Raw genomic sequence first — 15,487 nt, 5'->3', positions numbered from 1 at the left:
CCTCCAGCTGCCCGTGATCCTTGTGCGGGGCAGGATTTCCCCAGGGCAAAATCGAGGATGTTCCTGTGAGACGGGTGATTTACACCCGATCCGAGCCAGGCAGGAATTCCATCCCTGGACCCGTCCATCCCAGCAGCACGGCCCTGCACATTTCGGGAGAGGCAGCACACCATCTTCCCGGCTCCGCAGCCCAAGCCAGCACGAGGGTGGGGATCACAGCAGTCTCTGTGCCCCAGGGTAAATCCACGCTTACCCGCCGTGAGGTGGGTGTGTGTAAACCACTGTTCACGGGACGTAATCCTATTCGGATGGGTAAATGTTTACAAACCCCAGTTAATGGGGCTTGCCATTTACACAGCGAGGTAAATCCCCCGTTTCTCACCACACGCCCGCGTAAATGTCAGGTTTGCAGACATTTCTATTAAGGAAGGAAAAAAGAAACTCGGAGCGTTTGCACATCTGATGTAAACTGATTTAAAATCGCAGTTTACCCACATTTACATAATGTTTGCTGATTAATAAATTAGATACTTAGGAAATCAGGGGTAGTTCCATGTGAATCACTCTGCTCCATAAACAACGGGAGCTGCGAGATGTCGCTTCGCCTGCGGAGCAGCTCATCACCTCGAATGTGGCTGCGTCCCCAGCCCCGCCGGGCAGGCATGGCAGCAAGGGGGAGGTCCATAAAAGACCCCCCCAGACCCGTTCTTCTTCTATGCTGGGGGCTGAAGCTGCAGAGCAAAGCAGAACTGGCGCCTGGATCCTGCTCAGCGAGGCCCCACGCCAGCTCCGACCCACCCGCGAGCGGCGTGAAGCAGCCAGGTTGTGACAGCGGGGGTTTCCAAAGGCAAGAGAAAGAGGATTTTTCCTCCTTTGAGCTCTGTGTTGCTGTGGTTTGACGGCAGCACGGTGCCAGGTGGCCGCTCTGAAGTCAGCTCTGGTGGGTCCCTGCCGCAGACGTGTCCCTGCCACGCTGGGGGGTGCATCCTCTCCCCGCTGCAGACGTGGCCGTGCCACACTGCGTGACACATCTACACCACGTTGCAGACACATCTGTAGCCGTGGTCGGCTTCCGTTGCAGTGCCCAGCTCCTGCCATCAGCATCCCGCATCCCAGTCCCGGCCAGCAGCACGCGTAGAGCACACACGTCAGGCTCGGTGTGGGTGCCCTGAAGTGCATTTACTCGCCCCCCCACCCCCACCTCCCCTCCCAGCCAGGCTGCCTCTCCGCACCTGATATCGTCTTCGTTAGCAAAGATGATGACGGCCCGCGCGTGGGAAGTCTCCAGGAGGCGGCGGATGATCTTGTCGAACTCTCCCGGCTTGGGCTCCCGTGGGATCTTGACGGACTGGGCCACGCACACCCCCCCTGCGGCAGAGAGAGCCCCGGCACTGAGACACCCCCGCGAGTCCCCATGCCCTGGGGACAGCCCCACTCCCAGGGCTCCTCAGCCCCACAACAGGCAATCGGGGGCTCCCCAGCTCACCCACACTCTGGCCCCGCTGCCATCATCTCCCACGGCACCGTGCCATCCCCACAGCCCACCATCCCAGAGCCCCCTTGGCCACCATTCAGCCCCACAGGACATGCACTTGAGTCCCCTCCTTACACCTCCTCTCCGGGGTCGCTGCCTTCATCCCTCCTCTCCCCCACAGCTCAGCCCTTCTGCATCGCCTTCCCTCCCACCCGCTCCACTGAGTACCTGTCATCTCGAGCCACAACCACATCACGCCCCGGCCCCCGGACAGACACTCCGTCCCATCCCGACATCTCGGAGAGGATTTTCCAGCCAGCTCCGAGCGCCAGCCCCCCGCCCCAGCCCAGGACTGGGTTTTCCAAAGGGCTCTGCACACGCAATGGCCGAATACCCACACAGACAGCCCGCGGGAAGAGGAGACGATGGGCTGCAGCCCCAGCACGAGCCCATCGTCCCCAAGACAGCAGCCTGGCCCTGCAAAGGCTTTTATTCCCATCCCTGTGGCACCGGCCAAGCTCCCAGCCCAGTTTTCCACGGGGTGATTGCAAAAGCAGCTAATTAAAATTAAAAGAGACAAGCGGAAGCTGGCAATTGGAAGAGTCCCCACGCAGGGCTGCTGGGCTCCCAGCCTCCAGCTCCGAAAAGCCAGAGCCCTCCTGCTCCTGCATTTTTGCAGATGCCAATAAAAAGAGAGATGGGAGAGAAAATTAAACATTGCGGGACCTTCTGGATGTAATTGATGGTCTCGATTTGCATAGTAAATGACACAGCTGATACCTCGCCTGCCACTAAAAGATCCCCGCTTAAGCAAAGGTCAGAGTAATTAGCACACGGTGGCAGGGAGAGATTTCCCAGCTTATGGCCCTGGAGAGGAGCAGGGGCAGGATGGGACGGGGACAGGGACCAAGGTGGAGGCCTCGGGGATGGGAGGGTTCACTCCCTCCCACGTGGTTGGAGGAAAATTGGGGTAATTTGACCCCTTGGAACCTAACGACATGGGGATAACACCCGCTGGCCGGGGGGGCATCGCCCCCAGCGCCCCCCAGCCCAGCCGTGGAGAGGGGATTTTATCATGGGTTGTTTTTTTTTTTTTTCCTGTGGTAAGAAATTGGGCCAATTCGCTGTTTGTTTCCCATATGGGGAGCCAGATGGATGGAGAGGAGGGAGTTGGATAAACAGACTCCCGGACAGACAGATCAGCCAGGCGAGACAGGCAGCAGCAGGCAGCGCCGGCAGGACGGGCACATCCCTGCCCGGGGGGACACTCGGCTCCAGTCACCACCGAGCCCCCGGCCAGGCCAGGGTGGCACCGGCTGTGCCGCCAGGGACGAGAGCTCTGGCTAAGGAGCCGGTGTAGCTTAATTACAGTTTCCATGGCAATAAAAGGAGAAAAATCCAACAAAAGCAGCAGTTTGCAAACACAAGAGCTTTCCAAAAGCCCCGGCGCAGGCAGGCGGGTGCGTGCACAGGCGAGGGACAGCTTGGGGCTGGCACAAGCACACACCCACGTGCCACTGGCCACCAACACCGCGAGGCTCCCGTGCTGCGTGTGCTCTGCTCCGGGCTCGTGTGGCCACGGGGAGGGCACACGCCGTGACACACGTCCCACCACGGCACATGCACCCGCACACATGGGTGCCCACGAGTGTGTGGCACAGGGACACTGGGGTCCTGGGCACGCAGCACCGGCTCCATCCCAGTACGGCCAGGGCAAACCCAGCTTTGAGACCTTCCCGGCACAGCAGCAAGGCTCTGCATTGGGGTCCTCCGCGAGTGTTTTATCCCCCTCGCCCCAACCAGCCACTTTGAGCATCTCCAGGATCCCGTGGCACTTGCAGGGGCAGCAAGTGGCCTTGGGTGAGCTCGTGGCAGGGACCGTCTTCTTGTAGGCACGGGAAGAGGGGGAGGCAGAGGAGATGGGCCCATAAATAAATAAGAAAAGAGACTAAATCGATGCCAATTCAGAAATGACCAAGTTACTCGGCAGCCCCATTAAATCAAACTAATGAGGAATGTAACAAAAAAGGGATATGGGCAATTAGGACGTAATGAAACCCTTATTAACGCAGCGGCTGGAGAGCGTGGAGCACGCGAGCAGGATGCGGCCAGGCCAGTGGGAGGGGAAAGAGGGGATGAAGACCCAAAAAAGTGGCTGGATGCTGGGAGAAAACTGTCTCAAGGATGGACATGGATGTCTGCAACCCCTGGCTGGACCCTACAGTTTACTCCAGCCCATCGGGTCTCTCCAGGCTTAAAAATAACACAAACCCAGCCCAGCTGAAAGCCCTCGGAGGGTTGGGGTGCCCCCCCCATTCCCGCAGCACCCTCCTCCAGCCCATGCACCAATGCTGGCACCACTACTGAACGTTTTTATCTTCTTAATTAATGAAATCTTCTCAATAATGGAAGGAAAGAAGAGGTCAGGGGGTCGGGGGCAGGTGGCTGGGGTGGGCAGAGCTGGGCATTTCGGGGCAGCCCCGCTCACCTCCAGCAGCCCAGGCTCCCAGCGCCTGCATTATTCATGGCCCCCGGGCGCCGCAGCGGGCAGGGGGATTTGCCAAGTGATGCTCCTACTGCCTTCGCACAAAAATCCATTTAGTCAAAACACTTCTTTAAAGCAAGAAATCACAGTGAGGTGGTGGCGGCAGCGATGGGGAGGAGGCGGCTGCTCTCCCTCCTCCTGCGGGACGGAGCAGCATCACTCCCTGACTCGGGCCAGAGGCTGGCTCAGAGAAGCCAGGAGGTGAGGAACAGGGACCCCTTTCCTCTTTTAGCTTTGGAAAAGGACCCAAGAGGAGCGGGAATAGTGGGGAAAGCCTCCAGGACCAGGGCAGCACCCCACAGCCAGCTGCCAGAGACAGCTTGGAGACTGGCACCCAATTTAAGGATGCTCAGATGAGATCCCGTGCGCACCATCACTGGTGGATGGCAGCGCAGGATGCAGGGCGCTTGCAGCAAGAAACACCCTTGAAAACCCAACTCAAACCCATTTCCAAACCTCCCATGGGCTGGGGCAGCAACCAGGCACCCGGAGCTGCAGCCCCAGGGTCTGGGAGCACCCAGAGCTGCTGTCGGCTCCTGGCCCGAGCCCCTGCAGCGGTGGCAGCCCGGTCCCACCACGGCAGAGCCAGCAGCTTCGCAGGGAGGCTGCTGCAAGAACCAAGGATGAAATGATCAGCAGCCCGCATCCGGGGAAGCGGAGACCGACAGGGAGGGTGAAATGGTGGGGATGTAATTACGGGAGGTGGCCAAGCGTGCCCAGCATGGCCACTTGCAGTCCTTTCTCTGCCGCCTGCCAGAGCTCGCTGTAACGAGCCCACCCCGGTTAATAAGTGGCGGCCACCCTGTCTCACCCAGGCGGGACTTGGAACAGATACTCATCCTCCAGCAAACAACCCCGGGGAGCCAGGCCAGCGGGGACACGTCTGCACCCGCGTCCCACCTCAGCCCCAGGGACAAAACCACAGGGGTCTGCACCCAGTGCCACCCAACAGCCCCGTGTACCCATCCCTGCCCTGCCAAGCTTGCCTGTCAGCCTACCACCCCCACCCCGGGCAGGGCAAACTGGGGGCAAACTGGGAGCAAACCGCTGCCTGTGCCCCCCTCAAGCACACGGCCCCATCCCTCCCCCCAGCATCGCCCCCAGCCCGGCGGGATCGCAGCCTCCCCCGGCACCCCCCCGGCTGCTCGATGGGTGCCTCGGGGACTCTCCTCATTAAGGTGGGGTTAATGCGTGTTGTCAAACACAGGTCAGGGTTTAATCTCCACCATTACGGGCTCGGTGGGAGCGCAGCTGCTCCGGGAAGCGCGATGCTGAAGTGCCCTCTTGATTGCAGGTAGATAATAAGCTTTTGCTGGCGCTAACGTACACCATCAATCAGGGAGCGCTCTGCCGGGGCTCCCCGCAGTGCCGGCGGCTGTGAAGCACTGGATGAGCACGGGCCCGGCTCAACCACGCTGGGAACAGCAACGTGCGAGTCCCCCCCACCACGACGTGCTCCCCCGGGGCATACCGAGGAGGGGATGGGGCTCCCCACAGCCCCACTCCTGCAAGCAGCACCCAATGGCTCCCCTGCGAGCTCCTGGCCTCCCCTGCCTAACCCCAGCCATCTAAATGAGATTCCCAAGCCCAGAGTCTTAATTGGCGAGCGGCTGGCTGCTCCCCTGCCCCGGGATTCATTATTCATGTCACTTCAAAGCCTCCAGGAACCGACTCATTAGAGGAGAAGTCATTAGGGACATGGCTCTGTGGCCTCGCAGAGGCAAAGCTCCTGTGCCATCGCAGGATCGGTGTGCTTTGCTCTAATCACGCAGCAGGGGATGTCCTGCACAGGGCCAGGGTTTGCACCATCCGTCCATCCGTCCACCCACCTATCCATCCTCAACACCGCAGCAACAAGTGGCTTTGCAGTTTGGGGGAGGCTCCCTACGTCCCACGGGTACTGCACACAAGCCAGGTGTGATGGGGAAACGTCCCCGTGGCATGGCAGGAGCTGCCCGGGTCCCATCACAGATGTGTACCAGAGGAGATGGGGACAGGGACGCTGGCGACACCCCGCTGCTGGCCCTGCCTTGCGCCTTGGTGACACCAGCTGACACCCACTGCCTTCACAGGATGCTTTGGGGGAGCACTTAAAATCTTAAATGTGGCCAAAGAAAAGTCTCCTTTGTCATGGCAGAGCCCTAATGAGAGCAATTCCCAGATTACCCAGCGCGAAGACTGCAAAATCGTACCAGTCCCAGTTCCACCACTGGCAAAGTGCCTCTGCTACCAGCTCAGGTGTGCCTGGGGACACCAATGTGCCTTTGTCACCCAAAACCAGCTCCGACGCATCCCCTGGTGCAGCCGCATCTCAGCTCGTGGACTCCTGCACTGCACTGCACTGCAAGGTGGGCATCTTGCCCCTTCCCGCCTGGGAATGCAGGGCAGGGAGCAATGGCAGCTCCCTGAACCCTGTGTTTTCACAGCCTGGTCCCACCTCGGGGATGGCGGGTCCCTCCTTGGGTGCCCTGGGCTCTGCGCCACGCGTCCCCGTCACCAGAGGCTCCCGGCACTCACCGCCTGCCTCATCCGTGGAACCAGCTCAGACGCTGCTCTTCAGTGTTTTGAAATCTCATCAGACATTATGAATCTGAGCAATTTGCGCCTGCTTTTCAGCTGCCTGCATTGCCGGGCTAAATCAGTAATTAATGAATTCGCAATGGGGGAAAAGAAGTAGCGGGGGGGGAAGCAAGTCTTCAGCTCGAACCCAGGGCCTGGAGTGGGATGCCAAGGAGCAGAAAAATCAAGTCTCTCACTTAGGTAATAACACCACAGACGGTGTCCGTGGGAAGGATCTTCTGCTGAAGACCTAATCAGGGACTCAGGGGAGTCAAGCCCCCCGGCGCCTCTGCGGGCGAGCTGCCCCTTGGCCTGCGTCTCCTTCCCCCTCAACCTGCTCCAGCCCTGAACTGGGAAGAGCCAGGAGACTTTGGGATTCCTGGGGAGGTTTATAGCAAGACTTCACAGTCTTTCCCCCATCTACTGCTCTGCGAAGGGAGCACGGCTGCAGTCAGAGTTTATTCTCTGCAGCAGAGACCCCCCCCACCACCACCACATGAGTCCAGGAGCTGGGGCGTGAAGCGCAAGATGAGTCTCAAAAGCAATGACAGCTTCTCTATTCGTTTAGCATAATAATTTAGCTTATCACTCCTAATCTCTGCTTCACCGATCCCCCAGGGCTGCGTCTCCCATCTCAGACTGGACCTCACTGGGAGCTGCGCGGAGCCACCAGCATCTCCCCGGCATGACCCAGACCATGTCATCAGCCCGCGGGCACCCCCCCCAAACACACACCAAAAATATTAAAGAGGAAGATATCGACTCGGGCAGCCTCCAAAGCCCAGGTTTGGGCTCCAAGCCAGAGCCCGCGCGCCAACCTCGGCCGCAACTAATAGCTCCTCTTTGTCCGGCCCCGCTCGCCTCCCTCCCGGCTTCCAGCGCACAAAGGGAGCGCTGCGAGATGGGAAAACAGGGAGCAGAGCAAAGAGCCAGGGCAGCATTATTTACTGGCAGATTTCAGCCAGCAAATGGAGCGAGCCACGGGGCTAGAGGGAGCCTTTTCCCAGCCCAGCAGCCCCAGTTCAGCTCTGGCTCTCCCCAGTCTCAGCCTGCAGGACACTTTGCACCCACCAGCCAACAGCTGGAGGGCAGGGAAACTGAGGCACGCCTCCCTTCAGGCTGTATTGGGGTACACAATGTAGACAGTAGCAAAAAGAAAAGAAGTAGCGGGGGGAAAGAAATTGGAAAATAATCCACGAAATGCGGTTTCTGCCTCCGAGGAGCCTGCAAGAGTTTCAGGATACAGAGTGGCGATGGCAGCGGGGCCTCAATGACCAGACCTGTCCCTTCGGCTGCCCCCGTCCAGCACAAAGAGGTGCCGCATCCAGCAAGAGCTGGCGCTGATTTTTGGGCAGGGGGTGCGATGGCAGAGACCAGCACAGAAACTCAGGGGATGGGTATAACCATGATTTTGGCCAGTGGGTGTCAGGGACCCTTCCTGAGCCGCGACGTCAAAGGTGATGCTCGGAGATGCTCCATTTGAGCCCCGCAGGGAAAAAGAGATGCCAGAAACCCCCCCCAGGAAAAGATTCACCCAAACCCCAGCCTTCCCGCAGAGCGGGGACTCTTCGGGCTCTCGGCATCGTGCCACAAAACAACACGCAGCTCTGTGGCGGCTGCTGAATGGGAGGATTTGGCTGGGGAGCCGAGACGCTGGCAGCAAATAACAGCCCTCCGGTGAGCCACGGTAATTGAGTGCTGACTGCACAAGAACAGCCGTCCTCGGGGATGAAAGGGAGCTGGATCGCCAGCCCTGCTCTGCCCTACCGCTCATCACACCTCGCTGTCGCGGGGCTGAAGGTCACTCCCGCACGCTTTGATGGCGGGGGGAAAACTCCCCGCAAACAGCACTGGGAGGTACCGGGGGCAGGTACCCACCAGCATCATCCTCCCGTCCATCCCAGCTGTCCCACGGGGACGGCATCCGCAGGGCGCAGGATGGGACGATCCCCAAGGCCAGCAAATAACCAGGATTAGCAACGTGCAGGTTTGCATATACAAATCTGCTGTAAAGTCACGTTTGATGCTCGCTTATGCCTGAAGACACGGGAACGGCTTTTTGGGGGTGACACCCTGATGCATCACCCAAAAGTAATGAACCCAGTTAAAACCAGAAAGACACAGCCAGGGATGTTACATGGGGATGAACAAATGCATCACAAATATATATCAGCCTCTTAACTAAAAATATAGAAAACTCAGCGAAGGATAAGACAATGGGGGGCGGGGGGATGACAGTGTAAAATTGATCCAGACACATGACTAAGGAGTCTTGCGTTTGGCTGGAAATATTACCCTCTTCACAAAACCGAGCGCTGCACATTACGGCGTGCGGCATAACGTGCCGTGCTCACCAGCTAAATTGCATAAACATAAATCTAATCCTTCATCTCCAAGAGCTCGGCGACAGCGGAGACGTCAACGCACGCAGAGGCAAAGGGCCATCCACCGCAACAACGCCATGGAGAGATGCCGTACCAGAGGGGATGGGGACACTGGGGACACTGCCTTGCACCTTGGGGACACCGCCTTGCACCTTGGGGACACCGCCTTGCACCTTGGGGACACCAGCTGACACACTGCCTTTGCAGGATGCTTTGGGGGCAGCACTTAAAACACTTAAATACGGCCAAAGAAAAGTCACCCTTTGCAGACACAACATCTTTGCAACGCTACCACCCGAAAACCCTTCGCCCTTGTGAATAAGGACTGTCCACCCCCAACAATCACCAGGGGCCAACAGTATAATTGCAATAAGATATAATATATACAAAAGATATATTACTATATAATATGAGATATAATGGCCCACCCAGGTCGGTCTGTCTCGGTAGCCCAGGGCCAGCCCTGGCTGCAAGAATAACCTGTCCCCAGGGCGAGTCCCTTCTCCCCCCGCCGGCGGAGGGGTCGCTTTGAGCAGAACCACTTTCCACCGCAACGGCGAAGGCTTCAACGCGAAGCTTCGCTAAGAATTGAAACTGAAGGTCAAGTTGATAATGCATCAGAAAGCAAACAGCTTGACTGCTAACTGCTAACTACAGCAATGAGCGTTATTGCCTGATGGAAATAAAAACCGACTCGCAAGACTCAAGCTTGGCATGAAAAATGAAGCGCAGCGCCGTTCCGGAGGAGAGCAGGGAGATGCTCGCCCTGAGCCCGGCGTTGGCTGGCTCTTTCCCCCCGGCATAAATACCCCGTCATGGGTAAAGTGCTGGCAAGCCCAACGCGGGGGCCAGATCCTGAGTCGACCAACAGCCGTTTTACATTCCCTTGGACAGGCTGGAGGCACCTTGAAGCAGCAATAAATCGGAGGAGCCTTTACGCTGCCGGAGAGGTGCAAATGAGAGCCAGGCGTAGACAAACGGGCTAAAAAAGAAGGGGACGGATCCTTCACCTGTTCCCAGTGGGTCTGCGCTGGTGTAAAGGTATTTGGTGGTTTTAGGGGGGGAAAGACTGAAAGGTGAAGCAGGCACAGGCTGGCTCTTCCTTCCAGCCTTGCAGGTGCCACCACAGGGGGCAAGGCTGGGGGATTCTCAAATAAAAAAAAAAAAAAAAAGAAGAAAAATAAATTAAAAAAAAAAAAAAGGAAAGAAAAAGCACATTGTTGGTCCAACCATGCCGTTATTCATGCCTGCCGAGCTACTTTCCAAGGGTGAAGGAATGAGGCTGACCCCCAGCGCTCCCTCCTCCCAGGGGCGATGCTTTAGGGAGCAGCTCGGAGCCCACCCCGGGGAGAGCTGCTGCCCCAGGGCGCCGCGCTCGGGCTGATGCACAGCGGCTCTTGTAAATAAACGTATTCCCGCAGCGCGAGCAGAGGAGCAGCGTTACTGCTGATAACGCACGGGCTGCACTTACGCCGCTGTTATACCGCAATTACAGTGGAATTATGCTTTTTGATAACTAAATTATCACTAATGCACATAATCGCTGGGTTATGTGGATACACAAATTACAGGACTGCCTCAGCCCCAGATTAATACGCGTGCATTTCGACTCCATGTACACTCGTTTACTCTGCAATTACACCGTCATATCATTAACCATCTGGTTAGAGGAATTTGCGGTAACCACAGGTATCTCGAAGAAGAAGCGCTCGTGCTGCAGCGGGACCACCAGTCACGACAACCGCTCCTTACTGGTGCTTAATGGAGGAGGAGCGTGGGTTCGAATCGTGCCCGTGCCATCAGCCCGCTCCTCCGGCACCGGGATCCCAGGGGAGCAGCAGCTGTGGATGGGATGGCAGAGCATCCTCCAGCCGTGCTTGCTACGGGGTAAGGGCACAACAGGGCCAGGCACAGGCTAACGAAGCTGATTAACCCAGTATTATCGTCACCTCCCCATGTCACCCAGCTGTCCCATCAGCCCTGCTCTGGGCACCCCACGGGGCAGGACCTGCCAGCCCAAGGCGGGCAAGGAAACTCCCTTTTTGGGGTGGGAAAACAATTGAGAATGCAAAAAAATGCCCCTCCGCCCCCATAAAAGGCTGCTTTCCCTTATTGCTCCTGTATTCAGATGAGAATCTCATTAGCACCGCTAGCCAGATGGGGCTGCTGTTAGCACTCACAAACCCCAGTCGGGTCAGTGGCGAAGCCGTTAAGAGAGCCATGAACCCAGACCTTTGCTCACAGCCCTTCCGTGGGGCACCCCATCCTGAGGGGTACCCCCATCTCACAGGGCATCCCATCCCATGGGATACCCCCTCCCGAGACGGACTCCATCCCAAGGGGTACCCCATCTCACAGGGCATCCCATCCCAAGGGGCACCCCATCCCGTGGGGCACCCCACCTTACACGGCATCCCATCCCGTGGGGTACCCCATCCTGAGATGTACCCCACCCCAAGGGGTACACCCCATCTCACAGAGCATCCCATCCCGTGGGATACCCCATCCCACGGTGTACCCCATCCAGCTCCCCCAGACCTGCCAGGCACCCAACGGCACCTTCCCCGCCTCCAGCCCCCTGCGTCCCCTGCAGCCACTCGCCATCCCACCTGTCACATGCAGGCACAACCCCGGCACCGCTCACACCCGCATCCCCATCACGGGGCGCACAGGCAGCACGTCCCACGCCCCGCCGTACAACAAGCATCGCACCCGCCTACTCCGAAGCATCCCCACGCACTCCTCCTTGCAAAAAACCACAGCCCCGTGAAAATATTCTGCTTTTCAAGTTAAAATCCTGAAGAGCAGATTCCAGGTTGAATCCCCAGATGGGTTTCTCCGCATATTAAAAGCGCAGCCGGTTCCCAGTGCCAGGGCGCGCGCGCGAGACAGAATTAACGCTGTTCCTATTTATAGGGCTTTGATTAGGAGCTCGTCACCTAGAAGTTTTTATTCCTTTTATCCATTTATAAGGCCATAACGCAGTTTGACTAGCTCCAGATCGGCTGGTGTCCCACCGATTTTGCCAGAACTTAATGTGCCATTCAGATACAGTTAAGCCAGTAATAGGCAGCAGCCTGCGCGCTGCGGGGTTTTAACTGCCTCAGAAAACACTCTTTAGCTCCCGTCTCACCCTGTGCACACGATGCTGCGGAGGCGAAGCAATGCCAGAGCGAGGAGGGACCCCGGTGCTCTGCCGCGGGGTGTCGGGGCAGCCCTGGGCTCACGGTAACAGCACCCACGACAGCACTATCCCGGGGTCCTCACCATCCCAGCCAGTCCCAGGATCGATGGTCGGCCACCAGCGCGTACCCATGAGCTCCTTCGCGGCTCCCAATCCCCCCCTAAGCATCCCACCGCTCCCGTCAGCAAAACATTTTCTGGCTCCAGACAAATCCTCACAAAGAGTTTTGCTGAGCAGGGACTTTACGCCTGTCCAAAGCCTATAGACAAGTTAAAACACCTGCCCTCGGGGATAATTCCACTAAAATTGGGCGAAGCGCACGTTGGTGCCAACTTTATTTTCTGTTAAAACCTGGGAGTATTTCTAAAAGTCTTTTCTTCTGAAACGCGCCCAGCGCCGTGGCTCAGCAGCAGAGGGAGGGGGTTAGATGGCTCAGCAGCCATCCGAGGTCTCCTGGTGAGCAGGGAACGGGATCTCGAGATGCTTTCTGAAAAGAGCTGGCAGCAATAAAGCAGCCTGCTCTGGAAAGCAGAGGTAGGTTGGGATTGCGGGTCCCAATCCTTGCTGGAGAGCTTGGATCCTTGCTGGACACCACGTTGTCCTTGCAATGAGCAGGGCAACCCCAAAACACGCACCACCCCAGCTTCATCCTCCAAACCGTGCCATCACCCCGGCTCATGCACCATCATCCCAAGATTGGCCAAGAAGTCCAACCAGACGCATCTCTCCATCCCCATCCATTGCCTTTTCTCCTCCAGTCTCAGCTGCTCCAAAGCCCACACCGAGCTCCCATCCCAGGAGAAACCCACTCACCATCCTCCCTGGACTTCTGGATGAAGGCTTCCACGCCGCTTTCACCATAGCTGCCCTCAGAGGCCAAGGTGGAGACGTAGTTCCACTTGAGGGCTTTGACGATGTCCACCATGGCTTGGGCCTGGTAGGTGTCGGATGGGACAACGCGGGAGAAGAAGTCATAGCGGCTGTTGTCACTCAGGTCCGGCGCGGTAGACGCATAGCTGATCTGGGGGATCTGGGATGGAGGGGGGAAAGACAAAGTGTCAGGAGAAAGAGGTGCTCTGCACCCCACTGCAATGCCCTCGCCTTGCCCATGCTCCCAAAGCCCTGCTCTGGAGGGGAGGGAGGTGGAAATCAAGGAAGACCATGGGTCAGGTGGGAGCGTGAGCCACCAGACAGACATGGGATGCTCCACAGCACCCAGGACCAGCAACTCATGAAGGGGAGACCACAAAGCGGAGGGTCATCAGCTCCACTTGGTGGAAACCCAAAGGCTTTGATCTGGTGACTCAGCCCTTGGTGGAGTTAGGACCACCTGAAGCTCAGGGACACCAAGCAGGACCCCAGAAGGGTTTACTGGGCATCCGATCTGCCCATCATGGGAGAGGCCAAAGAGAAAACCTTGCTTCTGCCCTGGACAGCATGGCTAAGGTCTCCCTTTGACTTCCTGCCCCTGGAAGGACAGATCCAACCTCACCCCACCAGGTCCTGTCCACCCAAGCCGTAAATAAGCCCTTTAAATTAACCAGAGCTGCCGCACCTCGCACGGTACATTAGAATGATTTAGCACCGCAGGATCACGCGATGCTGAACACTTACACATCACTTCACATCTCCAAAGCATACCACAGATGTTAATTTATCTTAAAGATGGAAAAGGCTTATTAAATTATCAAGCCCAGATTCTCCCCACCCGCCTGAAGCTCCCTGCCAAACACACACCCAATACCCAGACAGTCCCATCCATCGTCCCCGCGTCCCACGCCCGAGCAGGTGCCTGTCCCAGGAGCAGCCCGGCACATCACAAGGGCTGGCAGAGCTCTCCCAAAACCTGGGCAAGGTTTGAAATTCAGCAGCGATAAAATCACAGGGGCTGGAGCTACAGGGCAGCAGCGCTGCAGACACCGCGACGCCCCACCTGGAGCCGGGTCATGGCCCAGGGAAGGGTCCGGCCACCCTCTCGCTGTCCCCCAGATGCTGCTTTGCTGCCAGGACAGAGCAAAGGGAGGAGAAACAGCCCAGGGCATCGCCCATCCCAAACCACCCCGTAACTTGGGGACAAGCGGGTACAGAGCAGCCATCCCCAGCTCTTAGAGCACTTTCCGCCTCTCCTGCTCCCTCTAATCCAGTTTAGGAATAATTCAGTAATTGCAGCTTGCAGGAGCACAAAGGCTGCCGGAGCCACAAGGGGCTGCACTGGATCCCAGTAATCGCCCGGGCTCAGCCGACACCTGGGTGCTGCTGGATACCCAAATCAGCTCAGGCTGCCTTTAGCCTCCCCCGTCACCACTCCCCATTAAGCAATCAGCCAATTCCCAGCAGCAGAGACACCTGGGTGGGCTCGGAGAAGCCAGGGAGAGGTTTGGGGTCTGTGGGAAGCCTAGTTTGTGTTCTAAGATCAAGCCACCTTGCTGGGAGCCTGGTTGGGCAGCGGCATCCCAAGGATGGGGACACTTGCACCGGAGCCACCCCGGACCCTCCCTGGTCTCCAGCCCCCACGACCCATTCCATCCTCCCCCGCTCCTGCTCCCAGGCTGCATCTCACAGTTTCTCCTTTGTTTCTCCCTTATTTTCCCCTCTTCCACTCCCCTCTCTCTCTCGCGCGCGCTATTAAATGCGATACCGGTGTTATAAACCCACGACTCCACCTGAATGCTAAAAGGCCCCTGGAAAGGAGCAGCCACCCTTCCACCTACCTGCAAAATATAAGATGAAAAAAAAAAAAGGGAGAGATGGAGAAGGAGTGGGAAAGGAAGGAATCTTTATCAAGGCGCAAATAGGATTACTCTCTGTGACAATCTGCTTTGTGCTCCGTTCCGAGGGGCTGTGATCTGCTCGTTGGGTATCTGTGACCGGGAGCCGGTGCGTGAGACTCAATTAAAATTCTGCTCAGCAGGCAAGGCGCTGGGCTGGCAATCATTCATCCTGGGGGTGGAGGGGGGGGAATGTGGCGGGGGGGCTGCTCCGTGCCCGCTCTCCCTCCTTGCCTTGCCTGCGGCAGCGGCTGCCCAAAGGATGGACACGGGGGGGTTGGGAGGGAGGCGACGGGATGCAGCGTTGCCCATGCGACGAGGGCGCGGGAAGCAGCGGCGCTCACGTGAAAGGAGATTTAGGGGCAAGGATGCAAAACTGCCTTTCCAGAAGATCCTTTCCCAATGTTCTTTTTCTTTGCCAAGTACTTTAGTTTAAACGGATCCCTGCCTCCTCCCTGATGGAGATTTCACAGCTATTCCCCGTGCCACCGAGCATCCCATCCCAGCCGGGGCACCCCCGGGCTGCCCATCCTGCTCGAGGCCCTGCTGGAAAAACAAAGCCTAGAAAATACC

The 15,487-nt window shown here is 57.8% G+C and overlaps 1 protein-coding gene across 3 annotated transcripts in view; it reads right to left on the bottom strand.

Annotated features, from left to right (window-relative positions):
• The window catches only part of GRM4 (glutamate metabotropic receptor 4), a 52,654-nt gene that overhangs the window by 21,496 nt on the left and 15,671 nt on the right, over positions 1–15,487 (bottom strand). For all 3 annotated transcript variants that reach the window (XM_074564210.1, XM_074564212.1, XM_074564211.1), the window contains exons 3-4: positions 12,960–13,176; positions 1,233–1,368 (exon numbers count right to left, since the gene is read on the bottom strand). In XM_074564210.1, coding sequence (XP_074420311.1) covers positions 1,233–1,368; positions 12,960–13,176 — 353 coding nt within the window. The remainder of the gene's footprint in view (positions 1–1,232; positions 1,369–12,959; positions 13,177–15,487) is intronic.

Source organism: Larus michahellis, chromosome 21 (genome assembly GCF_964199755.1).
Source record: "Larus michahellis chromosome 21, bLarMic1.1, whole genome shotgun sequence".
NCBI classification, from domain to species: domain Eukaryota; kingdom Metazoa; phylum Chordata; class Aves; order Charadriiformes; family Laridae; genus Larus; species Larus michahellis.
This window is presented reverse-complemented; position numbering and strand designations above follow the sequence as displayed.